Source organism: Mesoplodon mirus (assembly GCF_964341445.2).
Source record: "Mesoplodon mirus genome assembly, chromosome: 7".
In the NCBI taxonomy this organism is placed as follows: Eukaryota; Metazoa; Chordata; class Mammalia; order Artiodactyla; family Ziphiidae; genus Mesoplodon; species Mesoplodon mirus.
The window spans coordinates 72,023,913-72,051,467 of NC_138983.1; the positions used below are offsets into that span (position 1 = coordinate 72,023,913).

At 46.5% G+C, this 27,555-nt stretch overlaps 1 protein-coding gene across 7 annotated transcripts in view; it reads left to right on the forward strand.

The window, feature by feature from the left end:
- Nucleotides 1-27,555, forward strand: part of NAV2 (neuron navigator 2) — a 768,613-nt gene that overhangs the window by 547,473 nt on the left and 193,585 nt on the right. For all 7 annotated transcript variants that reach the window (XM_082628907.1, XM_082628910.1, XM_082628903.1 and 4 more), the window contains one exon: nt 5,433-5,599. In XM_082628907.1, coding sequence (XP_082485033.1) covers nt 5,433-5,599 — 167 coding nt within the window. The remainder of the gene's footprint in view (nt 1-5,432; nt 5,600-27,555) is intronic.

Below are 27,555 nucleotides of genomic sequence, written 5' to 3' on the forward strand. Positions count from 1 at the left end.
TCTTGAATCTACGGGGAAGGGGCTTATGGAGGGAACTGGTTCAGGGATGAAGGATTTCCATGAATTTCCACCTTTGACCACTGTATTGCCTCTTGGCATCCCTGGTGAGCCTCAGGTATTTAAGCTTATTCTACCTGTGGGAGGCACTGAAGCATGGTGACAAAGAGTGCAGCTTTGCAGTCAAACCTAACAAACCCCATTTTCACCACTTACTATGTTACCTGGGCCAATTATTTAATCTCCATGAGCCTGTGTTTCCCTATTGGTAAAATGGGGTAGTCCTGCCTCACTCATAGTGCTATGTGGACTCAATAAAGTCATTTCCAGTCCTTTGCAACCTGGCATGTAATCAGTGCACCATAACTAGCGGATAGGGCGATGTTGGTGGTTTGGGTTGATCTGGGCCAGCTCTAGCGAGTCTCACAGAGTCGATCTCTATGCAACCATCTCGTGGAGAAGAATCAGCGTGGCTAGTAGTTCAGCCGTCTCTGCCCAGCTGCTGAAAAGCAGATGCCGTGGAGATGAGAGGTTTAGCATTTAATCATCTTGTCTAGCAAAAGCATCTCCAATTATGACCTCCAGCCCCCCACCCCCAAGGTCCTGAGCATGTGCACACAAGCTGCCATCTTTCCTGGGAGGGCTGTCTTCTGCTCCCAGCCTTTGAAGTGGTTTGGGGGAGAAGAACGGCTTTCTTCCCATCAGCACGTACAACGCGTGGAGCTGGGATGCACGCACAGGTTATGTGCCAGGAACGACAGTCTTACCATCCTGCCTGCTCGGCTGTGCACATGTTGGGGAAATTGACCATAGCTCCCGTAGCAGCAGGATTTTCCTTCTGCCGCTTTGTTACACCTCTTCCCTTAAACTTCATTTTTAAGAAAAGCAACGTGTGTGTGTTTCAGAGAACACATCTGTGTCCTCTCATTTTGTAACTGTTGTTTGGACATGGGATGATCATGGGAAGTAGAGTCCCTCTTGCAAAGGGGCCATTGAAACCTTCTGGCGCTCTGGATGATGCAGGGTGTAGGTGATTCGAGGTTGACTTGCTGCACTCTCCTCTCCCTGCTTTTTCTTGATGAGGCAGGCATCGCTGGGCAGCAGCTGTTGTGGTATCTGCAGCTGTTCCATATGAGCAAGACCCAGCTCTGCAGCAGAATGATGCTGATGGACAGACAGCAGCTACTTGCAGGCTGGGGCTTGAGAGAAGTTCTCCTGATGCCCAGGGATGTTAATAATAATGAACTTCAGAATGTTAGCCAGGGGCCTGTGTGACTGTGAACTGGAAGCTACTCTGCTTTTCAACTCTAGCTCTGTTCTCAGCTTCCCTAATGAATGCCTCCTTGCTGGAGGACAGGACCAAGTCCAAGGTTCATAGTGTGACACTAAGGGCTGCCCCCGCCTGGTTTTCCAGCCTCATTTCCTCCCACGCTGTCCCTCAAGCCCCAGCACACACTGGCCCTTTCTTTCTTCAGTGCTTTTTTTTTTTTTTTACAACTTCCCTCTGCATGACACCTCTGCCCCCTACCTTCTTGCCCTCTACTCACATTCTCATTCCACACGCCACATCTTGCTCTGGGGTTGCTTTTGTTTGGAACCTTCCCTGACCATTCCAACAACTTCCGAGGTCATTATTTCTCTTCTTTGAATTACTTCTGACCTTTCATATTCTTGTATCAATGCGTATGTAATTGAGATGTCAGCTAGGGTCAATCAGCCCCTTAAGATCTAGATAAGATTGAACTAGAACCCTGTGATAATCTTTTTGGGCCACCGTGATAAAACACCACAGGCTGGGTGACTTACAAGAAACAGAAATGTATTGCTCACAGTTCTGGAGGCTGGAAGTCCAAGATCAAGGTGCCAGCCTGGTCGGATTCTGGTGAAGGCCCTCTTCCAGGTTGCGGACTGCTGACTTCTCGCTGTGTCCTCACGTGGTGGAAGAGGCAAGCTTGCCTTCTGGATTCTCGTTTATAAGGGCACTAATTTCACTCATGAGGGCTCTATCTAATGACCTAATCACCTCTCAAAGGCCCCACCTCCTAATACCATCACATTGGGCATTACAATCTCAACATATGAATTGGGGTAAGGAAGGACTCAGAAACACAGACATAGCACATCCCTGCTTCAGTTTGTGAAGTCCAGTGCCCTCACCTGGATTGCTCAGGTATCTTAGGATCTTGTGGTCACCTTTGGCTTTGAAATCCTGTATTCACAATTCAGTCTGAATTAATTCAGTTTGTGGATTGACTCATCATCCCAAGGGATGTTCTGGTTCCCTCCTGGGTGGATCCAAACGAAGCTTTTTTACCTTACTTCCCATCCGTCACACATTCATTCATGGCCTTTGTTTGTGAGGCAGACTGCTGAAAATTTCAGAGGGATGGAGGAGGCTTGCTTTGGAGCAAGCAACTGTCCAACCCCATCCACCACAGAACCCAAGTTTTAAAGCACAGTATTCACATAGATTCCTTCTGACACGTGGAAGAAGTTACTTGGTCTCCGTCCAGTTTTCCCATTTGGTCAAGTTAAGGGAGCTGTCCTCACTAGGGTGTAATGGTGATGAAGTAGAGGGTGACATGAGTTGGCTTGAGCTTTATGGTGGCTTTTGATGGCTCGGCATGTGCCAACCATCCCTTATTGTCATGTCAGCTGCCCTCAAGGCCTTCGAGACCTCTTCCATGTCTCAGAAAACTTGGTACAACCTGTAGCCATTTGAAGGATGGGTCACTCCCATCAGAGTGGCACCTCTAGGTTCTGACTCAAGGAAGAGGATCTGATGGTGACCACCCCTGGGAAACCAGAGCCGTCTCAGTTAATCCAAGACTGGGGATGTTTCAGTCTGGGCCCCACAGATGGCTCAGAGGTACCCCAAGTGTAAGGTCTTCATCACAGATGCTTGGATGAAGCAGTTTCTTCGTCACAGATGTTTAGATGAAGCAGTTTCTCTCCTCGAATGTTTCTTAGGGAGGTGATGAATCCTGTCTGCCAAAACCTGTCTTGCCTCTTTGGAAATGTTGATCTCCAGCTCTTGTGTGTTGATTTTTGTCCAGCTCTCTATTGCTGCTTTAACCTAGATCTGCCTGATTCCTTCCTTATTTGTCTGGTTCTTTTTTCTACCATAGCATGTTTTCTATATGACAATGTCCAATTCCTTTATGAATCTGTGCTCAGCAGAGAGAATGATCAGGGGAACGAGCATGCATTGAGTACTTACAACAGGCTGGACCTTAAGTCCCATTCCAAGTTTACAGCTATCCCATTGGGTACTTTACTGTGATTCCAAAGTGACAAATACGGAACGTGAATCTCAGATCATAAGACTGGCCCCGTGTCATGTCCATATTTGTATGGAAAAAGCTCATATTTTACCCATTGTACCACACTGCCTCACAGAGGACCAAATTGCCTACCTCATTCAAGGTTGTGGCCATCCCATCCAATACTTTGATTTCTTGCCTCTATAAAGGCCCTGTGCTGCTCTGAAAAAATCTGTGGTCCAGTCCCAGGTGAGGGCAGTGGGGCCTCCCAAGCATCTTTTCCCTCCTCGTTGCTTTTTGCCTCCCTGTTCTTTGCCACGGGAGTAGAATACTGTCACCTGCGTTACCCTGCACCACTTAAAACTGTTGCTGTGACATCATCTTGGAACATGTCCATAATCCTTTTGCAGGCCTATCTGTGGGCATCCAGACTCCTGCAGAGTCCAGCCCTGAGGAGCCCCACGCCTGCACCTGCGGCAGCTCTGCCATTGGCCGGGAGCCCTCGGGCAACACTGTCCATCTTGGAGGGCTTTCAGGGTGCTGTTTGCATTGGAAGCAGAACCGGGAGGTACCAAGATCCCATTGCTGGACCTCCTTGATCAGTTGACCTGGCCGCCTCTGGTCCACAAACACAGGCACTGGCACCGCTGGTTTTGCACCCCACTCTGTGCCTGTCTTCATGGGGTGAATATCTTCACTAAACAAGATGGGGTAAATTAACAGAGGGGCAAATCCTCCTAATGCAGTGGGAAGTGAGGCCTTCCCTCTGCCACTTTTGGGAGGAAGAACTCACCCCCTTCCTTCTCTTCTAGCTCCCAGTTAAGGAACTGGGCCAGCTTCTTCTTAACTGTATAAATCTTACAGTCCTCTCACACCAGCTCATGTTCTCTGTGTACTCTACCGCCATTTTTTTCTTGCTCAGCCAACAAGAAAAAGTTTGAAGCGTATGCCTGCTTCTATCTAAAATGCTTCCAGACTGCAGACTTCTTTGGTGCTTAGAGATTTGTGTGGAAAGAAAAGGCTGAAAGCTTTATGAGTTGAAAATTCAGACTTATCGCTAGATCTAATGCTGGTCAGCTGAGGTTCCAGTGGCTTTTCAACACTGCTAAGTGGGTTTTAGCTGAAAGATATAACTAAATATTTCATCATTTATTCATCTTTCAACTTTAATGATTGGAAAGAGTCTGCTTAGTAGTCCCTGAACCAAAATTCTGATTTGCGGAGTCATAGCCTTAACTCTTTGGGGAGTGGGCCATAATATCTTTAGACACATTACCAAAGATTAGTCTGCTGACTTTATTTCCCAAACCACCCAAAAATGAAGTGTTTTATTTAAAGGGAAAGTGTGTGTTTGTCTTTAGGCTAACAGATTCCTGCTCATTTTACAAAAAGAATGTACGATTTTATCCATCTACTGTGCAGAGAAGCTGAGCTTCAGACTCAGAGTAATGTCTATGGAGACAGGTTGTCAGATGTTGAAGGAAAATGTATGTCTGAACAAATGTTTCCATCCAGTCCATAATTTTTCATTGCAGATGAGTTGGGTTCTGAGGTAGCAGTTTCCTTTCTGACCATCATAAATTATATCTTTTTCTTGATACTCACATCCCTAGATTATGGCAAAAACCATTTTCAGTATCTGTCAAAAGAGATGCACACACAAGTTTAACAGTTTAGAGTCTTAACAGGCCTTTATGTTCTACCCTGGATAGAATTAGAGATGATATGGTTTGGCCCTATTGAAAAGTAAAATTACTCATCCAAGAGAAAAAGTAAGATGAGCTTTGTATTTTTTTTGGCCATGCTGTGTGGCTTGTGGGATCTCAGTTCTCTGACTAGGGATTGAACCTGGGCCACAGCAGTGAAAGCCCAGGATCCTAACCACTATTACACCAGGGAACTCCCCAGCTTTGTATTTCTAATCAGCAGACATATTCATATATTTCTCTCTGTGTTCAAAGGAAAACTACTCACACTTGGCTTTTGGACTTTACTGGGGTCATTACTAGCCTAGATGTTTGTGGTGGTTCCAGTAAGTCCTTGGACTGGCAAACTGCCACCGACCTGATGTCTTGAATGGTTTCTTTTACCTCCTGCATGACTGCAGTACCTTCTGAGGTACTGCTGTTCTCCTGAGACTGAAGCCATTACTCTGTTGCTTTTGCATTTTAGACTTCCAGGTCCTACCGCGAGGGTATCCGCTGCAGGCAGCGAGGCCAAAACACGCGGAGGGTCAGCCACTGCTAACAACCGACGGAGCCAGAGCTTTAACAACTATGACAAGTCCAAACCGGTCACCTCCCCACTCCCACCCCCACCAGCAAGCAGCCATGAGAAAGGTAAGCCACCTTCTTGGGGGTTCTTTCTGGCATCTTCCTTTATAGCAGATCCAGTTCTATTGGGTGAGTGTGGGGTGGCAAACAGTGATGGGAACGGGTCACAAGGATGTGCTTGGCTGGCAGGAACTTTGTTAGAAGAGGTATTAATTAGGTGGGGAAAGTATTACATATTCACAGTTGCCAGCAGGAATAGCTGTGTTTGTCTGGGTGGAGCCCAGAAGACATATAGAAGCAATATAGCATTTGCAATTTGAAAACGTTCATAGAACATTCTCTCTATAGGAGGTGGTCTTCTAGAAATGCAAGCTGTTTGGGGCATGCATTTTGTGAGCCGATAAGGTTTTTACCCATCAGAAGTGATGTGAGGGAAGTTAGAAACAAGGAGGGTTTTCACCCTTTGAAAATGTCCGAATTGTGGGTTGGCTAAATGAATATCTTGGCTACACATGAAGAGTAGGCAGCATTCCTCTTGTTGTTCTGATAATGTAGCTCTTACCGAAAAAGGATATGATTTTTTACTATGCATAGTACTGAGCTTTTAGGTTGGGGGGGAAATGTAAGTAGCCCTGTGGGGACTCTTGCACAGAAGGTAGTAAAACAAACCTTTGCTTGCTGCAGTCTGTAACTCATGAGACAATGGAGAAATAGGGAAACTGAAACCGCTCAGAAGATTCTTCAATAATAGACAGAGCCCTCCCTTATTCCTCCCACGCAAAGTGGTCTAGACTTCTTAGAGGAGCATGCCCAGGTCCCTTGGAAGCATTTCCTGCCTGGTAGTGTGGAAGCTTCCTAGGGCTTGTCCTGGAAGTGCCCCCTCCTCCCCTGGGACCCAGGAGACACCCCCGCCCACCCCCCGCCAAGTGCTCCAGGGGACTGGGCAGCTCTCCCACCGTGAGCGAGATCAGAACCTCCCTGCCCACACCCCTCCATCCCAGGATAACTTAATCCAATGGAGCTGGGCTTCCCCCCACACCCACTCCCACCTGGAACACTGGAGGAAATATGAAGGAAATCTGTGTAAGGCTGACATATATATGGCAGAAGTTTTCTCTGACAAGGCATGGGGAACTCTGCACCTAGCACTAAAGCTATAACCAGAATGTCTCAACCAGTCATGACTCTGATCCAGCCTTTGGCTTCTGCCTCAAGCAGACCATTTTTCTTCTTCTTTTCTTTTTCCACCTCCCTTCCCCTCTCCTCCTTTCCTTTTCTTTACCGTACCCGTGTATTCTTGTTAAAAAGGTGTGTTTAAATTACAAAAATAATGAATGCTTGTAAAATGGTGTAAGTTTCTGTCAAATAAAAGTTCTCCTCTATATGCTCCCTGAAGCATACCACTATAAACCATTCTATGCATATCCTTCCAGATACGTTTATGGATATATACATAATATAGAAAAGAGCTAAGTTTTGTTGAGTACCTACTGTGTGCCTCATTGAATTCCCCCAAAGTGTGTTGTTACCCCCATTTATAAAGGATGAAACTAAGGTTAAGAGAGGTTAAGTAGTTGCCGAGGTCACACCAGAAACATTGAGAAATGGAGTTGGAACTGAACCGAGGCACTTTGGTTCCAGAACCACAATTAATACTGTGCTTTTCCTGGAAGTGGAAAAGAAATGCTTGAAACCCTGCCACTGAGAGCTGGTTAGAGATGTGCAAGTTGAGGGAGCAGGGAGAGAGGAGAAGGTGTTTGAGAAGCCTGCCCTTGTCCCATAGTCCTTTGGGGAGAATAGACGTAAAACAGTCTGAAGGACGGGTATGAGGTCAATGCCTAAAAAATTGAGAAAATAAAAGGTTCCCCGTGGAGGGAACATATGTGGGAGGGTGCAGGGTTGGTGGCTGGACCTGTGTCCCAGAGCCCACACAGACATAGGGCCACTCAGGCAGCCCAGCCAGGGGCTCCCCACTGGCACTGGGGCAGCCACCAATCTGCCTCTATCCTGGGCAGGGGTTGCCCCTTGTGCCTCAAGCAGACAGCCGGGAGGCCTCCTGAAGGACGGTGGCTGTGAATGCTAATAGCGGCATTGTCCCAGGGGAAAACTCCGGTGTCAGAAGGAAAGGAAATCATACTTACTTGTTGAGCATGTAACATCTGCTAGGGACTTTGATTTTCACTATGTTATACTTGATCTTCAGAAGCATTCCATGAGGTAAATATTACCCCAGTTTTACAGGTAAAGAAGATGAGGCTAAATGAGATTTAGTAACTTGCCCTCCCTGTTAGTTGAGTGCTAGAATTCATATCCAGGTCCGACTCCCAGCTTTTTTTTTTTTTTTTTTTTTTTTTTGCGGTACACGGGCCTCTCACTGTTGTGGTCTCTCCCGTTGCGGAGCACAGGCTCCGGACGCGCAGGCCCAGCGGCCATGGCTCACGGGCCCAGCCGCTCCGCGGCATGTGGGATCTTCCCGGACCGGGGCACGAACCCGTGTCCCCTGCATCGGCAGGCGGACTCTCAACCACTGCGCCACCAGGGAAGCCCCGACTCCCAGCTTTGAACTCTGGTTCTGTCCTGTCCCCTGGGATGTCTGTGAGGAGTGTCAAGTGAGGGGATATGCGTGAGAATGTTGTGTGAGCTATGATGTGCTCAAAATCCTGCAAGGATTTACAGTGATAAAAATTACTGATGGAGGTTCAGGTGCATGGGAGGTGCGTTTATTATCCCTCTCCTATCCTGGGGAGCTGAGGTAAAGCAAGGTTGGGGCAGACCTAGATTTTATTTATTTATTTATTTTGGCAGAGCCACATGGCTTGTGGGATCTTAGTTGCCCGATCAGGGATCGAACCCGGGCCCTGGCAGTGAAAATGCTGGGTCCTAACCACGGGACCGCCAGGGAATTCCCAGGCCTCTGGTATTTTTTACTAATACTTTTCCACCATCCTGAAGTAACGGGGTCATGTGATTTTCCCTTCAGAGACTGGTTATTTCCTCCTCCTTTCTTCATGTTCCCTGTGTTCTCCCTTGAATCTGACCTTGATTGCAGACTGAGGTAGGCAGCTTGCATGCAAAATATAGTTTGTGGGGACGGAACAGAAATAACTCAGCCACCTGGCCATGTAAAAGACACAACAGGTACTTGGGTGCATAAGATATCATCCTTTACCTGGAGAAATCTTGGAGAGAGAAACTCTTTGAGCAGATGAATTGCAATTCAGTGTGGTTGGTGCTATAGTTGAGGTGTGGACTGCTTTCCCATGAGGTCAAGTCCGTGATAGAACCTCATTACCTGTCCTCCCCCAAAGCTTTCTTGTGAGTCAGTCAGACTCAGACTGCATTGTGCTCGGCATTTCATTCTCAGGTGAACCAATTCGTAGGCCTTTCTATGTGATCCATTGACCCGAGAATTCCAGTCCTAGGAATCGATCTAATCACATCACTAAGTTCAATGAGAAATTCATTATTCTGTCAATAAATGACAAAAATATTTCAACACGTAGGCCCAATTTTTAAAAAGGATTAAGAGGAATAAAAGGAGATTGTAAGAGGCAACTTTTCAAAAACCCCAAAGCACTTTATACTTTGTGGGGAAACACTAAAGCATTCCTCTTAAAATCACACCCAAAGAAACAAGTCCCCTTTTGTCATCATCACTAAATTTAGTTCTGATTATACTGGGCAATCAACTGAGATGTAAAGCAGAAGAAAACTAACAGGTAGTACTTCAGAGCTAGAAAAAAACCTCAGGACTCACACAATTCATTACGTTGTTCCATAAAGTGACCAAGTACATAGGTGATACACAAAACCCAGAAAGAAATGTTCTGTACAGCAACATGACCCGTTAGTTTTCCTAGAAATTCAGATTTCAGATTTTGTAGGTTTGGAGGAAAGTCTGCAGAGCCTTAGCCTTTAGGAAAACCTGCTAGTTGTTTGTTGTATCATTATCGCTGCATGGTTTAGGTCTGCATTTGGATTCGCAATCCTGCAGGCAACAACCGTGCAGGGCCCTGCCTGGCCTGCAGGATGTGTCAGCAGGATCGGCTGTGAAACATCTGTTAAGGAATGGCCAGGACGCGCAGCGGCCCTCCACTTCCTCTGTTGGCTCCGAGTGGCTCTAGGGCTCCAGGCCAGAATCACAGATTTTCAGGGGAGAGGAAATAGCTGTTCTTTTTCAACATTTGTGACATGATCTGTTTTCTCTTCCTTCCATTCCCTCACTTACATCCTCTGAACAGGTTAACACTGCCAGAAATCTAATACAGGTCTAAAGTATTTAGTCCATCATACAAATTTGGAATGTTTAGTATTCCTAGACTGAATTCTGTGCATGTGGAGGATGTTCTTTTCTGAATAATAAGGTTTTCTTCGTTTTGTAGAAAGCATATCTTTACTATATTTTCAATACAAAAAGAATTATATGAAAGTATTTGAACAACACAAATTTATTAAAAGAAAAAGAACCCTATAGAATCCCACCTCTCAGACACAGCCACTGTTAGCCACTTAGTTTATATTCTTCTATATTATTTTCATGCATATACTATCATATTTTTTGTTTGTTTTTTTAAAGTGCTTTTAATATTTCCTTTTTTAAAATCAAAGTAGAGTTGATTTATATACTATAACATTTTGATAACTTTTTCCTAATGTTTACTCTTTGGCAGGAACTATTTGAAGTGCTTTATTAGTAATATTTAATTTTTACAGGAGCCTTCTGCATATACACAGTCTCACACACACGTATATGACATTTTAAGTCTTATAAATAAAATCAACAAATCGTGGACAGCCCTGTTTATAGGTCATTCTCTCTTCATAAAATAGTTGCATAGTACTTCATAGTATGAATTTACCTTAATATTTTTAATCACTTTCATTTAGGTTGCTTCTAATTTTTTGATATTATAAATAGTACTGAGATTAACATCCTGGTAGGTCTTTTTTGCATGTATACAACCATTTCAGTGGAATTACTGCATTGAAGAATTATGCACATTTTACAGTTGTTTTAACAGTGCCAAATTTTGCTCCCCAAAGTTTATCCCTGTTTATAATTCCCAGCAACAATGTGTGAGAAGGCTAGTTTCTCTGCACACTTGACACTTTTATTTTCATTCTCTTGGGCAAAAAATACCTTGTCTTAGAAATGAAGCAAATTATTTTAAGAAACTGAAATAACAAGATCATTTGCTAAAAACTGACTGTTTTTATTGACACTTTGCCAAGAGTCACAACTAGTGAGTGTGGCATAGTACAAAAGCACTTGGGTTTGAGATCAAGCTCACTACCACCTGGCATGACCTCCTTCAAGACACTTCTCCAAGCCTCAGTTTCCCCTTCTGTAAAGTGAGTCTAAAGTTCTCTGGCACTAAGCCACTGCGAAGTTTTCACTGGCTGTTTGGCCTTGCCTAATGTGAGCCCCGTCAGCGCTTTCTGGTGGGTTCCTTCCTCGGGTGTTCATTCTCTGGGTCACTTTCTTCCTCTTTGTTCACTCCTACCTGTCGTGGCAGAAGAGGAGAGCCAGACATGGCTGGAGACGGGGTTTTACAGCCTTCAGCACGATGTCACGTCTGAGTAACATTGATTAAGAATCTCTATAAACTTGTCACTTAGTGGTTGGCAAAGCAAGTTCTTTATCAGACTTAGTGGTCGGGAGAGGGAAGCATGAAGAAGTTGCCCATGTTCTGCCGTTAATCAAGATGCTGACCTAAAATTACAGTTTAGACTGGATGGAATTGATTCAGTGGTCCAGGTCACACAGAAGAGAATATGGTTGGGGTGCGTGCACCTGTTTCATGTTGTTGCTTGCCTTTATTCGTTTTGTCACCATTTGTGCCCAGCTTCGGGCTGTTTGTAGAGACAGTGAGAACTGGGAGCTGGATAGCCTTGGGGGAGGGGCGGTGCTCACTTGTCCTGTGATAGGGCGATGCTCAAAGTGGTGAGGAAGAAGATCCACTTAGCCAGAAGGCTGGGGAGGACCTCAGAGAGGTTATATCATTTGCCCTGATTTCCATCTGAAGATTTTTGCTGAGAGCAGAGGAAGGGGAGGCTGCGAAGGAATGATGCATCCACTCTTCTGGTCAGGTGTTAATCTGGGAGGACCTGTGTCGTGTTCACTGTATTAATAACCTCACGTCCTGTGGAGGGTCTGTAGAGGGATACTTCCGTAAGATCATTTCATTGGTAGCATAGGACCTCCCTTGGTCATCAGGGGACCTCTGCCATTCCAGAGCTGTCACCCCAGGCAAGGGGAGAGCTTGGGTAACCGTCTGTGCTCGTGGGTGACAGTCACCTTGGTTTGGGAATCAGGTGTGACATCACCATGACCCTCCAGCCTGAAGCCATGATTGTCTGAGGGCTTAAAAAGTCATCTAGAGGGGGCTTCCCTGGTGGCGCAGTGGTTGAGAGTCTGCCTGCCGATGCAGGGGACACGGGTTCGTGCCCTGGTCCGGGAAGATCCCACATGCCGTGGAGCGGCTGGGCCCGTGAGCCATGGCCGCTGAGCCTGCGCGTCCGGAGCCTGTGCTCCGCAACGGGAGAGGCCACAGCGGTGACAGGTCCGCATACCGCAAAAAAAAAAAAAAAAAAAAAAAAAAAAAAGTCATCTAGAGATTTGAACCAGGGTGTCATTGCATTTAGAGAAATCTCTGGTGTTATCAAATGAAATGAATAGGTCCCACTGCTTGCTGCTTACAAAATCAATTCTCACAGATGTTGATGGAACGGAAAGGTGCCTTTAACCAGAATGCTGGCAATCTGGGGAGATGGTGGACTCAGTGTCCCCCAAAACTACCTCTAAAGATTTTGCTCGGCCATGAAAACTTTTAAAGGGAAACAGGGAAGTAACCTCAGTTAATCATTGAGATAGGGGGTCAGGTCGTTGCCATCCCCCTCCTCGGGATCTTCCTCTAGATGTTATCTTGTTCACACAGTTTGTTCTGGAGATTACTGAAGGGGAAGCTACTGAAGAGATCTCTTCGTCTGTTAATTACTTATTCTTCATTTCTACTTCTTTGATCTAGGGAAAGAACTGACAAGTTAGGCAAGGTATTGTGTAATCAAAAGATTTGAAAGGTGTGTTTGGGCTGGAGATGAGTAGAGCATGGGGGGGGTGCCTGGTTTAAAAGTTAGTTACAATAGCTTTGCTAAAGTGACAAGAAAAAAGGGGCTTCCTGCTGAGGGCAGTTTCCTGCAAAGAGCTGCCTACACTGGGAGAATCATCTAGAAATGACTCAGCTGACCCCGCTGTTGAGGTGGGCAGGCAGGATGAAATAGATGCTTCCAAACCTAGGGACCTCATGTGGCACTGGAGGCGAAAAGAATGTCTGGCAAGTGTTTACGCCAGTTGCACCAGTCTCTTGGGCCAGAATACAATTGTCTCAGGAGAAATGGTTTGGGCCCTGCAATTAAAGAGAAAATGTTTCCCTTGAAGACAGCCAACTGAGTTTGAGTTCTGGCCCTGCCATCTCCCAGGAGTGTGGCTTTGGGCAAGTGCACTGCTCACTGCGGCATGTGTTCAGAATCACGCTCGGACCATCACAGGCCACACCTGGCACCATTCCACTCCTCAGGGGACAGAGGGGAATCACAGGTTGTCGGCAGGGCAGTGCGGACGTTTCTGTTCCATAGGAGGGGTCCTCACAGCAGTATAGACAACAGTCCACGCAGCATCCAGGGGCTATCACTCCCCTCTCCCACCTCAGGTGACAGCTCAGGTGTGAGGGAACAAGATCCACAGGGGGCAGGCGTATGAGTCTCTCTAGCTTAAAAGCCACGTGACCCACAAGAGCCAGTATCTCTTGTACCAGCTCCACATGCAAAACTTCTGTGGTTCCCACCAATGGGCTTGGGCCCGATCGGTAAGCGTCACAGCAGTCAAAGGAGCCTAAAATGATGGTGGCCCTCAACAGACCCTCATTTATAGCTCTTGTCCGTCCAGATGTGGTATAACTATCCAGGGTCAATGTTATCATGAGCAGTGTTGCTTGATAACATAGCTGACATTCTATCTTTATCAAGTTTCCAGGGGAACAGAGATAGAAGGTTAACCCAAGGTCAAATTCTCATGCAGAAGGGGAAAAGGTTTTGTTAATCCTTTTCCAACAGCCAGTCGCCTCACCTCTCAGAGATTCAGTTATCTATGAAGCAGCAACAGTCCGCTCTAGCCCTAGTGATGGGAGAAAGTCAGATGTGAAGTGTTGTTTCTCATTTTTTGTAGAGCTCAATTCAGATTTTCTGGCCGTTGTCACCTCTGTTGGTTGAAGACATTTCTGTGAAGGGTATGACTTGATTCGTAGTAGCTGACCGTTGATTGACAACGTGGGTGTCATTTGCACAGCTTCAAACAGTTGCTACTTCTGACCTTTCTAAATCTTGTGTGGTCGGTTGTTTGCTGTCTGTTAGTGGCGCCCTTTTACAGGTTGGGGGCTGGGGGTTGTGGCTGCTGCAGTAAAGGCAGGTTTCATTTTTCTCGTTGGCATTTTACACCCTGGTTCCCTCTTGTTGTAAACAAATTACTGATGTCTAATTGAAGAGATGAAAAGTCCTAAAAACACATGGCATCTCTCTCCAAAATAGTGCCTCCGCAGTAACATTTTTCCACTCCGACATAGCATCTGTAAATTGCCCCTGTGTGTTGGAAGAGAGAACAGGTCCCACATGGTAGCTCTCTGTTAGCTGTGAAGCACACAGCTCACGTCCCGTGGTCTGGTGGCACGGTGAATTCAAGACTCTAGACTGTCGTTTCTCAAGGTATGATGAATGGGCCACCTACACCAGCATCCTTTGAGGTAATTGCTAAAAACAGAAATCCCGAAGCTTTACAAACGTCCTCCTAATTCAGATTTCTGAGTTAGAGCCTGAAAGTCTACATTCTACACCCTTATTGTACAACACTGAAGTTTGAGAACCCCTCTCCTAGGAGTACTTCTTGCTCCCCTTTGAAAGGGCATGCTCCCTTCTAATTGCCCTTCAACTCTCAGCAACTACTTTGTAGCGTGTTGTTACGGGGAATGGAGATAAACGTGTCAAGATGCCCAAACTAATGCGTGGCATATAGCAGGAGCTCAACGCGTGGGAAACCGTTTACACTGGCATGTTACACGCATTTTGTTGTACACATATTTACACTTATTCTCAGAGTCAGCAACTTATACTGGGTAGACATAGCTGCTTGCATAGGTCTTTGTATCTTTTGGTTTCTTGCTATTGCCTCATTAATCTCTAGTGACGTTCTTAATTTTTAAAAAATGACTCAATGCTGCCTTGTTTCAGTTGAGCTAATAGAAGATAAGGAAATGGATTTGGATCCCACACTTAGGTTGGAAATATAAAAAAGAGAGTTGTCCCTGTGGGATCTAGATAGGGTAGCAGAGGGAATACATTGCAAGGAGGTGGTCTGAGGGGGAAGGCAGCTTGCCCTTTCCCTGTTTGAAGAATCATCTTCTGGCTCTTTCTCTACCTGCACTTGGAGAGCTTGGTGTTACTTTATGAGTGTAAGAGCCATCTCCTGTTCCGAGGAAGGGTGAGCCCTAGCAGAGCTACCTAGAGAGGAGCCTGTGTGATGATCCTTCCTTCCCATGCTCCGGCGTAGCCTTTGTCCTTAACCTCTAGCATTAAACTAAAGTCAAATGTGAAGGTGAAAGAGCTCTCTCTGGCCACCTTTGGGAGCCATTTTTTTCATCTACTGTGTAATTCAGAAGAGCCTTCAGAGGAGGAGACGCATCACTCCCTCTAATGTGTGAAACTAACAACCTTTAAGGCTAAAGCTGCCCTTTTTCAGGGAGAAGAGTAAGAGAGATATAACCATGTTTGCTTTTCTCTAAAGAGGGATGTGTTTCAAAGCCATGCGTGACCTCATGGTTCTGCTGTATATCCTTTCTCGAAAATACACTCAACTTGGCTTTTTGTAAAAGGGTGAAAGAGTCAAGAAAAAGAATGAAAAGAAATCATTTAGGAAGATGAAATATCTGTTTGATCATTAGTCTGTGTCAGGAACCGAAAATGACCAGTTGATGTTCATCTGATTTTCAGGTGATAAATCTCAGCGTTTCTTTTGCTTCCATCTTCTATGTGCAAAGCGTCACACGTACACGAATTCAATTTAATTTCAAGGATCATAGGTAGGGGAAAGTATTTATGTTTCTGGGGGCTCCCCTAGTCATTTTTATCCAGGTGTCATCTGCAGTCGGGTCTTAGTTTAGTTGTTCATTTAGATGTTCTTTTTTGAAAAAAAAATATTCTCCTTCTCCAAGTGAGGTATTTGACAGTGTATATTAGCATGAGAAGATAAATACAATATGTGTGGGATAAATGAGATTAACTTTTCTTTGAGCACATGTGGCCCCCCCTATTCACAATGAAAAGTACAAGAAGAGAATGCTGGTCAGAACAGGGAGAGTTCCTGAACAATAAAACTTGAGAGCTCCGTGTAGCTCACCAACTCGATGAGGAGTTTCTTGTGAACATGTGTGTGGCTGCCTCTGTGCTAAGGACATGGCATCCTTGGCCATAAATGAACCTAACACATAAAATGCCTGTTTCTCAGCTACAGCTTGCCTTCTGCAAGCTTCTGAGTCTGTGCATTTCATTAGGATAACCAACACATATCCCATGTGTCGGGGAGCCATCTTCTGTTGAGGGTGTCAGATGAGGGGTCACATTGAGAATATTTGTGTCCAAGATAATGGTCATAATCCATCTTCACTGTGGTGGGACTGCCGCATGGGCCTTTGATAGGTGTCACACCATGGAGATAAATGGTCATGGTGCACAGTGGTTTATGCCAAGGCATTGTGGGCACAATTTACATTCTTAGTGTCCTGGGAGCTCCTGCCATGATTTCTTAGTGACCGTTGTATTGATTCATGTGATTGGCAAGGTTCCCCAAACTTTGTGGAGATTGGACAGTTATTAGCTGCTGATGGAAATCAGCGGCCTGGACTACTTCCTTCATAAGAGCAAAGGTAAAGAAGGCCTCTCCACACCTGATGCTCCCTCTGCCTGTTTCAAGATGGGCGAATCAGAGCATTTTTATGAAACGTGGAAAGGAGTAGGGAATCAGTGACCTGTAATAACTCACCTTGGGTAAAGCAAAGATAGAAAGAAAAAAAAAAAAACGTGCTTTGGCTTGGAACGGTCCAGGACGGTGAGTCTCTGCTTCCCCCTACTGCCCAGGTTTTGTATCGTATCCGAGTAGAGCCTTGGTTTGCAGGCTGGCATCCTCAGGGCACACTGGGAGGATAATGACTCCAGACTGTTCCAGCGTTTTCTTCCAGACAGAGCTTTCCCACATTTGTTTCCACAACTTAGGAGAATGTATGAGGACTGAATAAAACCCACACTGTCAGTGTGACCCTGTTCACGTGGGAAGGTAGAGAAGCGCACTCTCCAGTGGCGAGGAATTGACAGCAGGCCTGAGCTGAAATCGGTCTTCACAAGGCTGTCCACTCTCTCCCTTCAGCAGGCCACTAGCGTGTGGATTCAAGAATCAGGATTAGCCCTAAGCATAAGGATCTCTGAAGGCACTAGTGGATTTTTGCTGCAAGAAAAGTTATGCTAGATTTGACTCCATTTTTATTTTTATTTATTTTATTTTATTATTATTTTTTTTTGCGGTACGTGGGCCTCTCACTGTTGTGGCCTCTCCCGTAGTGGAGCACAGGCTCCGGACGCGCAGGCTCAGCAGCCATGGCTCACGGGCCTGGCCGCTCCACGGCATGTGGGATCTTCCCAGACCGGGACACGAACCCGTGTCCCCTGCATTGGCAGGCGGACTCTCAACCACTGCGCCACCAGGGAAGCCCTTGACTCCATTTTTATTTATTTATTTATTTATTTATTTATTTATTTATTTTTTTTTTTTTTTTGCTGTACGCGGGCCTCTCACTGCCGTGGCCTCTCCCGTTGCGGAGCACAGGCTCCGGACGCACAGGCTCAGCGGCCATGGCTCACGGGCCCAGCCGCTCCGCGGCATATGGGATCCTCCCAGACCGGGGCACGAACCCGTATCCCCTGCATCGGCAGGCGGACTCCCAACCACTGCGCCACCAGGGAGGCCCTCCATTTTTAAAAGGCAGGTAATTCTAACCAGACTGTACAGTGTGGAGTAGGTGGGTCTCTCTCTTCTCATTAGGCTGCATATTCACATACTTGGAACTCAATCTTTCATCTATTCACACACCATCGGGAGACTCGTCTGTCTCAGGCATCATGGTAGTCACTGAAAATTCAAAAGTGAAAAAGCAGGTAATGATCCCTGCCCTCATAGAACTTACAGTCTAGTGGAAGAGACAGCTATTACACACAACACAAGTAATCTCATTACATTGTGTGATACCTGCTCTTGAGAAGATTAGGTGCTGTGAATGAGAATAAAGGAGGGATGAACCGAATTCTCTGGATTAGGTAGAAGCTCGTCAGGGTGTGAGACCCAGAGAGAAGTTTGCAGAGGTCTGCTTTGCTCAGAACATCCATTCTCCCGTGCAATGGTTAGACACAAAAGATGTTTTAGGAAACAGTTTTATGGAGAGAGACCAGTTTCCTTTTAGAAATGAAAGTCTGTATCCTGGGCCAGCTTTTTTTCTCCCTCTAGCCGTAGAGGGCAGAACTAAAAAATTAAAAGGATGCAAACTTTGGCTTCATTTTAAAAAAGGAAAAAGAACTCTTTCACGTTTGTCTTCTCACAGTTGAATAGGCTGTCTTGGGTGTAGGGAGTTCCCTGACTCCAGAGGAACAGATACAAAGGCTAGATCATCACTCACTGAGGTTACTAGAGGGGAGTTTTCTTGCATCGGTAGGTAGATTGGAACAGAAATTCTGTCAGATCCCTTGCAAATATAGGATTTGATTATCCCAGGCAAAGGGTAAAGTTGGTGTGATTTTAGTAGGTCCTGGAAAGGCCTGGTCATGACACATGCTTCCCCGCAGTTTGTGGCAGTTCCCAAAGCCCCACCTTTGGATTGGTTCCTTTGAAGGTCTTCATTCCAACAATGTGCTTTATTCTTCATGCTGCTTACCCTCTAGGGTTCATTACTGAACGAAAGTTGCATTTCATGCAGAAAATGGCCTGTGTGCAGTTTGCAATGACTTCCTTTACTCCATTCACATACTCGGGGAAGATTTCTCCCTTAACTTCAGATAAGTCGTCTGGAACTTGCCAAACTCATGCTCTGAGGCCATCAGAGAGGCCACAGGCGAGGACTCCTGTCGCACGGACATAGCCATGGCCACTGAGTGAGAAGTTACTTGTGCTTGCTTTCAACCATTTTAACATTGGACTCATTTTCTTGCCCTCTCCTGAGAAGAGCCAGATACGAGTATCTTCAGGCAGGTGTCCATACAGAATTATGTTTTTAAGTCTATTTCACATATGTGCTGTAGGGGGCAGCATTCATTAGGGAAAACCAGGGAGAGAGAGTCTGCCTTCTAGGAAAGAATCTCTGGGCCCTGTCCGTAAAGGTTTCTGCACACCTGAGACTCAGTCTGTCCTATTGTTCATGTAGGAATGAGGCTCTGGCCCTTCGGTAATAAACCTCCTTGGCGAGCCAGGATTACTTTGCCTGATGTTAAATTCACCTGGTGTCCAGTTAATACCAGTGAGTACCTGTGGGGGGCAGAGTGAGTTTTCCACAACAGGACTCTGTGCTAGGGCAAGGAGGCTGACGCAGATCACCTGACTCTAAGCTTTCACCACTCTTTGAGCCAAGTTCTGAGCCATTTTGGTCTCAAACCCTCCATCAGACATAATGATTATTTCCCCCGGAGCATCTTCAAACCTGTTACCTACTGCTTAGGTAATAGTAAATAATAGTAGAACTTGTGGGAGCAAGACTTTTTCTGGACTTCAGCCTTGATAAGGTTGGTGAAGCAGGTTCTGACCGAAGGAGACTCCTGTCTCCTCAGGCCCTAAAAGTTCTGGTTTCAGATAATAGCCATTTATTATTTCTCACAAGCCTACAGGTGGACAGGACAGCTCTGCTGAGGCGTGCCAGGCTCCAGTAATCCCGGTGGGGCTGGCTCACACATCTGAGGCCGTCTGGGTGGTGTGTAGGATGCCGGCTGGTCTGCACTGGCCTTGGCTGAGCCAAACCAGCTTTTTCAACCTGGTCTTTCGTCCTCCAGCAGGCTAGTCCATGCTGTTCTTATGGTGATGGACAAGTTCGAGACAGGGTTGACGTGTGCAAGGCCCTTTAACACCTAAGCTCTGAAAAGTGACATCAGTTCTCTTCTGCCTCATTGTGTTGGCCAAAGCAAGTCACACGGCCTGCCCAGATGCATGAAGGAGGGAGGTGTTGTGAAGTCACACTGCAAAGCCTGCAGGATCCAGAGGGGGGTGGAGACCTAAGACTGTTTTTGCAATCCATCTCCACACAGTGTAAGTTAGATCCAGTATATATATACATATATATTATATATATGGATTGATTTCACTTGTTGAGGTAATAGTGTATTTGCACTGCAATCACATGAAAATGAGAATCCTCTGAGTTCATTAAAGGTGAGCTGGGGGCGTGTAGCTCTGAGAACTCTCAGTGGAGAGAGTGGCTGAAGCATCCTTGGTTATTCAGTCCCACAGAAGTTCTCTCTGACCAGCAGACACAAGCCATTCATTGCAGGGCACAAGCCCCGCTTGCTTTATGAGACCCCCTTTGGCCAAGGTAGGAACTACCCATGAAAACAGCAGCCTGCAAAACAGGTCTGGCTCTGCCTAAGCCTGTTCTTGGGCCTCTGGGATCCTTGGTCTTCAGATCCCCTTGCTCCACTGCTTTCTCTTTTCCATACCAACTGGCACAAGTTGTCATGTAATGAAGATGGCCTGAATGCCAGCCTGTGATTGCAGGACATCAGGAGTCTGACCTAGCAACTCCACCTGATGGCTGTGTGACTTTGATGACTTCTTTAACAACTCTAACTTCCAGTTCCTCAACTCTAAAATGGAATTGAGAATGGCTCCAACCGCAAGTTATTGGGAGGATTACATGAGATGAAACATAGGGGAAAAAATACCCTGAATTATGGATGTGAAGTTTATTGAATGTGTGAATTCATGAATGTATGAAGTCAGAAATGACTGCAAGGGGGGCTTCCCTGGTGGCGCAGTGGTTGAGAGTCTGCCTGCCGATGCAGGGGACTCGGGTTCGTGCCCCGGTCCAGGAAGATCCCACATGCCGTGGAGTGGCTGGGCCCATGAGCCATGGCTGCTGAGCCTGTGCATCCAGAGCCTGGGCTCCGCAATGGGAGAGGCCACAACAATGAGAGGCCCGTGAACCACACACACACAAAAATGATTTAACAGTCATCAAGATTTGGGCTTCCCTGGTGGCACAGTGGTTGACAATCTGCCTGATAATGCAGGGGACACGGGTTCGAGCCCTGGGCTGGGAGGATCCCACATGCCGCGGAGCGACTAGGCCCGTGAGCCACAACGACTGAGCCTGCGCGTCTAGAGCCTGTGCTCCGCAACAAGAGAGGCCGCGATAGTGAGAGGCCCGCGCACTGCGATGAAGAGCGGCCCCCGCTTGCCACAACTAGAGAAAGCCCTAGCACAGAAACGAAGACCCAACACAGCAAAAATAAATAAATTAATTAATTTTTAAAAAAAGAAAAAAAAAAAAAAGAAATGACTGCAAGGGGCAGAATAACCACAGCAGCAGAACACAGAACCCCAGAGAGCTAGTTCTCTGTGCCTGGTCTGTTGCTTAGGATCAAAAGTCTAAAGCACCCGTGGAACTGCCTCTTCCTGCTTAGCTACATCTCCATGGTGCAGGATGTTTTTGAAAACCAAGGGACCAAGAAACACAGGGTGCCCTTCCCTGAAAGAACAACTTATTAGCAAATGAACTCTTGTCATAGCTTGGTGAATATCCACCTGGTTCTCTTTTGCTCCTGGTGTCTTAGAAATGTAACCTATTGATTCTTGAAATGCCTCCACTGCCACTCATTGAGGGAGGGGAAATTCAAGACAAAAGTATTGATTTAGACAAGCAGGCACACTGAATGAAGCGTTCATTAGGTTGTCTTTTTTTTTTTTTCTTTAATAAGTTGGCTGCTAAAGAAGAAGAAAGAAGATACATCTTCCAGCAGAGTTTTAAACAGAGGACATTAGCCAACTTAACAATGCTCCTCTAAAACAACTTTAAAAGGTCATGATGGGGCTTCCCTGGTGGTGCAGTGGTTGAGAGTCCGCCTGCCGATGCAGGGGACACGGGTTCATGCCCCGGTCCAGGAAGATCCCACGTGCCGCGGAGCGGCTGGGCCCGTGAGCCATGGCCGCTGAGCCTGCGCGTCCGGAGCCTGTGCTCCGCAACGGGAGAGGCCACAACAGTGAGAGGCCCGCGTACCACAAAAAAAATAAAAATAAAAATAAAAAGGTCATGATGGGTGATTTTTGCAGTGTTTGGGAACAAAGCACCCTTGGATTAGTATAGGATTTTTTTCTAAATGTGATTCTGTATTTCCTTTTGTTTGTCCATCATCCTTCAGTCTGGGCTCTCTGATCATCTTAATGCATCCAAAACCGCAATTTGAAATAACCTGCTGCCCGGCTCCTGGGAGCCAGTGACTGAAGCATCTTTCGACAATAAGAAGAAAGACATTGTAGCTGAACTAGTGAACAGCCCAAGGAAAGGGGTGGAATGCAGAGCCTGGGCTCCCTTCTGTCCGGGCACGCCAAGATGCCATGGCTCTGGCCTTGGGGTGTCCATCAGCCTCAGTGGTCATGTCTTGGCAACCGAAGTAGCCACTGCTGGCCGGAAACTTATCAGGACTGTTCACTTGCATTAAGGAGTCCCTCAGATCACCTTTTGGCCTGAAACGCTTCAGAAATCATCAAACGGCTGACGTAGAGGCCGGATTCCTTGAAGTGCTTCCAAAGGCTTTGGCATATCTGCCTTTTGGATGAACTTCACTAGAGAGCTTTTCAGGTCTGGGTCCTGGCCAGGGGAGCTCCCTGGGCACCCAGCATAACACTGAGCTGGGGGCGGGAAGGGTGGGAGGAGGAGATTGGCTCTTCCTGGCTCACCCCTCCCTCCTCTTCCCCTCTCCCTCCCTCCCTCCCCCTCCTCTCCCCTCCCCTCCTCTTCCCTCTCCTCCTCCTTCCCTCTCCTCCTCCCCTCCTCCTCCCTCTCCTCCCCCTCCTCCTCCCCTCCCCCTCCTCCTCCCCTCCCCCTCCTCCTCCTTCTCTCTCCTCCTTCCTCTCCTCCTCCCCCCTCCCCCTCCTCTTCCTCCTTCCCTCTCCTCCTCCCTCTCCTCCTCCCCCTCCCTCTCCCCCTCATCTTCCTCCTCCTCCTCTTCCCCCTCCCCCTCCCCTCCCCCTCCCCCCCTTAGCTCTTTCTCACCTTCACTCTTCATCTGCAAAGGTAACTTTTCAACACCAGGAAGAGCAGCCATTTTAGAGAGAGTGGGTTTGTAGTTAAGGAGCAAATGCCTCTGTATCCTCCGGGTCAGTGCTGTCCAATAGAACTTTCTGCAGTGATGGTGGTATTTCACATCTGTGCTGTCTAATGTGATAACCACTAGCTACATGGGGCTGTCAAGCACTTGAAATGTGGCTGGTGGCAATGAGGAACTGAAGTTTTAGTATATTCAATGTTAATAATTTAAATGGCCACATGTGGCGAGTGGCTATAGTATGGGACAGCACATCTCTGGATAGTAGTTCAGGGAGCAACCAGAGGGTCTGCTGCTAAAGTCCATCATGAAAAAATGGCTTCCTGGTCACAGAAGGCCATTGTATGATTCCCTTTATATGAAATGTCCAGAGTAGGCAAATCTATAGCAACACAAAGTAGATTTGTGGCTGCCAGGGCTAAGGGTCAGGGTGAAGGCATACAGAGGGGCATGGAGAGTGACTGCTAATAGCTTCGGAGGTTTCTTTGCTGTAATAAAATGTTTTAATTAGGTTGTGACGATAGTTGCACAACTTCATAAGTATACTAAAAACCAGTGAATTATACACTTTGAATGGGTGAATATTATGATCATGAATTATATCTCTATGAAGTGGTTTTAAAAAAATGGCTTCCTTTCCTGCTGTATTTGAGTAGATGTTCTGACCGCAGTTTTGCCCCTGCTCAGTGGTGCTTGTGGTTACGTGCCTCCCCCTTCCTGGGCCTCAGTTTACCCTCAATAAAATAAGGGCATTGCCTTTGCCACAAGGGTAATGCAGAAAAGAATTCCCAGTCCTCCTTCCCCTGTATCTATTTAACTTTAATCCAGTTCAGATGGGCTGATCCCTGGGATAGAGAATGAGCCCCCTTTTTCTAGCAACCCAATTCCAGAAGCTCCCCCAGTTCCAGGAGAGTCCCAGGCAGTAAGCAGAGCTTTGAGGCAGGTAACAGAGTGCCCTGCACTGTCCATTCCCTCTGGAACCACAGTGTAGAAAGCCTTTGGTGCTGGACTAGGAATTTTAAGTAATGGCTGAGATATTTATCTTTTTGCCTTTGATCCAGATAAAAGCAGATTGTAACTTTGAGTTGTCATTTGATCTAATGCACAGAAACAGGTTTCCATACCCTTGGCGAGCATAGATTCCTGGCAGGCAAAGGAGAGATTCCTGGTTGTAAAATGTTGTGCAGCTTTCCGTGGTTTGTGGTTAGGGGATCCTGAGGAGTTTCTGGGAAGTCCATTTCTTCAGGAGCAGGCTTGAGCTGGTCTTTTTATTCTCCCACTTCTCATGTGGGCTTTTGTAAAACAAACCTGTCAAAGGGTCCAAAATCAGTGACATGAGAGGAAGTAATGGTCATCCTCCTCCTCCTCCTCTTCATTGCTGTCAGAAAGCCTTACATGTGTGCCAGCAAGCAGCTGTTACAAAAGCCTGCCTTATAAGTAACTTCAGGGCCTGCTTTTAGTGTAGATGAGGTGGTGGACTGTGAACAGAAAAGGACCTCGTAACAGTAGTAATGAAGATAACGGTCATGGTGAGCTGCTAGTTATTCAGGTTTTCTTACCTGCCTAGAGGTGTTTTAGGTACTTTGCATGCATAGCCTTGTTCAGTCCCTCACACCACTACCAGGGAATGTCAGTAGTATCTGATCCATTTCACAGATACAGACACTGAGGCTCAGAGTGGTGAAATAAGTTGCCTACATCACACCGCCAGCAAGGGCCAGAGTGGAGATTTGAACTAGGATCTGCATGATTTCAAAGCTGCTGTTTTGCTTTTCACCATCATGCTGTCATACAAGCTCACTTTGACTAAACTCACCAATCATTAAGCCCCTTTTTTTGTGTCAGGTTCTGTGCAAATTACTGGAGATGCAGCTATGACCAAAACCAGCAAATGCCGGATGAGTGATGAATTAACTACATAGAAGGAGAGAGTATTCTAAGCTGAGGGAACAGCTTGTGGAAGAAGCGGTGGGGGGGGGACGGTGAGGGAGAGCATGGCAGGATCAAGGGAACAGAAGTTGAGAGCTTTCTTGCACGTGTCTGTCTGAAGCAGGCAAAGTGACCTTCTCAAGTCTACCCAGCAAATCAGTGCTAGACTCTTAAGTTCTATGTAGGCAGGGAATATGCCTCATGTTCGATAAATCTTTGTTGAAAGAACAGAGGGTGGCCGAAACCGGATCAGAACCCAGGTTTCCTGAATCTGGTTAGTGTTCTGGGCAATCTTCTTCCTCTGAGATCTCTTGGACAATTCCAAATTGGCCTTGGACAGGGGGTGACTGTGATATTGTAATTTGTGATAAGAAATATTTATTTGGTTTTCATCCCCATTTTTGGCACAGAGCTCCTAAAATCCTTGGAAGTTTCTAAGCTATGGGAGTGGTAAAGGTGTCTTTTATTCTGTTAGTGAGGTGACTTTGGACCACACCGAAGCATGGGGGCTGGTGGCCAGTGGAGCCAACCATGTGATTAGAGGGTTGTAACTTTCAGTCCCACTCCTTGACCTCCGGGGAGAGGAGAGGGGCAGAGATTGATGTCAAGCACCAATGGCCAAGGATTTAATCAGCCATGCTCTGTAATGAAGCCTCCATAAAAACCCAACAGGACAGGGTTTGGAGAGCTTCCGTGTTGGTAACCATATGGGGATGTGGGGAGGATGGAGGTCATGGGAGCTCCTGGTCCTTTCCTGGTACCTTGTCCTAGGCATCTCTTCCATCTGGCTGTTCCTGAGTTACATCCTTTTATAATAAACCAGTGATCTGGTAAGTAAGATATTTCTCTTAAGAGTTCTGTGAGCTGCTGTAGCAAGTTAGTCGAATCCAAGGAGGATGTTGTGGGTACCTTCAATCTATCTGGTCAATCGGAAGTGCAGGCTTGTGACTGATGTTTGAGCGTTGGTAGAGGGTTGGGGGTGGGAAGCAGTCTTGTGGGATTAAACCCTTAACCTGTGGAACCTAACACTAACTCCAGGTAAATAGTGTTAGAATTGAGTTGGATTGGAGGACACCCAGCTGGTGTCAGAGAATTGCTGGGAGGTGTGGGGAATCCCCCCAACACACACACACACACACACACACACACACACACACGCACACGCACACGCACACGCACACGCACACACTGGAATTAGTACTAGAATCCTTTTAATGACCTACTGTACCTCCATGGGCCGGTCAGGGCAGAAATCAATTATTGGAACATCGTGGCTTGAGCAATCCCAGCCTAGGGGCAGAGCTGCCCAAGGAGCTTCGCTAACCTGATGGGCTTTCAGTAAAAAAGAAGGCACATCGTGGTCCAGTGATAGTTTTATTTGTGGACACAGGGACCTGATGGAGCTGGGTGGTGATGAAGTCCTGGGCCGGCCAAATCCCAGCGAGTTTCAGTGTCTGTGAACACACGTGATGACTTGTGCAGCCGCTGTGGCGATCCTGATGGGTGCGGTGATGGGTTGCAGGGATTTCATCAGTGAATTTCTGCTCAGTTAGATCTCAGCCGAGTAACTTCTTTTGGTGCTTACATTCTAATTTCTAAGCAAAATGTCTATGTTTGGTAGTAGTTCTTTAACTTTATCTCATTAAATAAAGATTAGGGAACTGTCAAAGGCAAGATGAGCTAAGGCCAATGTTTTTGAGATAGAGAAAGTAGGAGCAGAATTTATTTTTGGACTCAAGGACATTTTGGCCTCTTTGCAAAAAAATGATTCTCGTGCATTTCTGTATCTCTTGAAAAAGGCTGTTGTGCTTTCAAACACCCACAGCGTGGGACAGATGTTTACATTCTATTTAAACACAACTGGACTTTAATGTCTATACTGCTGGCTACCAAGATGTTAAGTGAAGCAGAAAAAATATGTTTAAATGTAGTAGTTTTGGGCTTCCCTGGTGGCGCAGTGGTTGAGAGTCCGCCTGCCGATGCAGGGGACACGGGTTCGTGCCCCGGTTCGGGAAGATCCCACATGCCCGGCTAGGCCCGTGAGCCGTGGCTGCTGAGCCTGTACGTCCGGAGCCTGTGCTCCACAACGGGAGAGGCCACAGCAGTGAGAGGCCCGCGTACCACAAAAAAAAAGTAGTTTTGGTATGCCCGACTCCTTATCCACCCCATGAAATTGGTCACTGTTGATCTGTGTGTTCCTTTGACCTAGCACAGAAGAGATATTTATTAAAGAAATTACTGCCTCCTGCAGAGTTATTTATCTTTTTTTTTTTTTTCTTTTTGCGGTACGCGGGCCTCTCACTGTTGTGGCCTCTCCCGCTGCGGAGCACAGGCTCCGGACGCGCAGGCCCAGCGGCCATGGCTCACGGGCCCAGCCGCTCCGCGGCATATGGGATCCTCCCAGACCGGGGCACGAACCCGTATCCCCTGCATCGGCAGGCGGACTCTCAACCACTGCGCCACCAGGGAGGCCCCTTATTTATCTTTTTTTATTGAAGTATAGTTGATTTACAATATTGTGTTACTTTTCAGGTGTATGACAAAGTGATTCAGATGTATAAATATATATATATTTTTTCAGATTCTTTTCCAGTATAGGTTATTACAAGATATTGAATATAGTTCCCTACCCTATACAGTAGGACCTTGTTGTTTATTTTCTGTATAGTAATGTGTATCTGTTAATCCCATACTCCTAG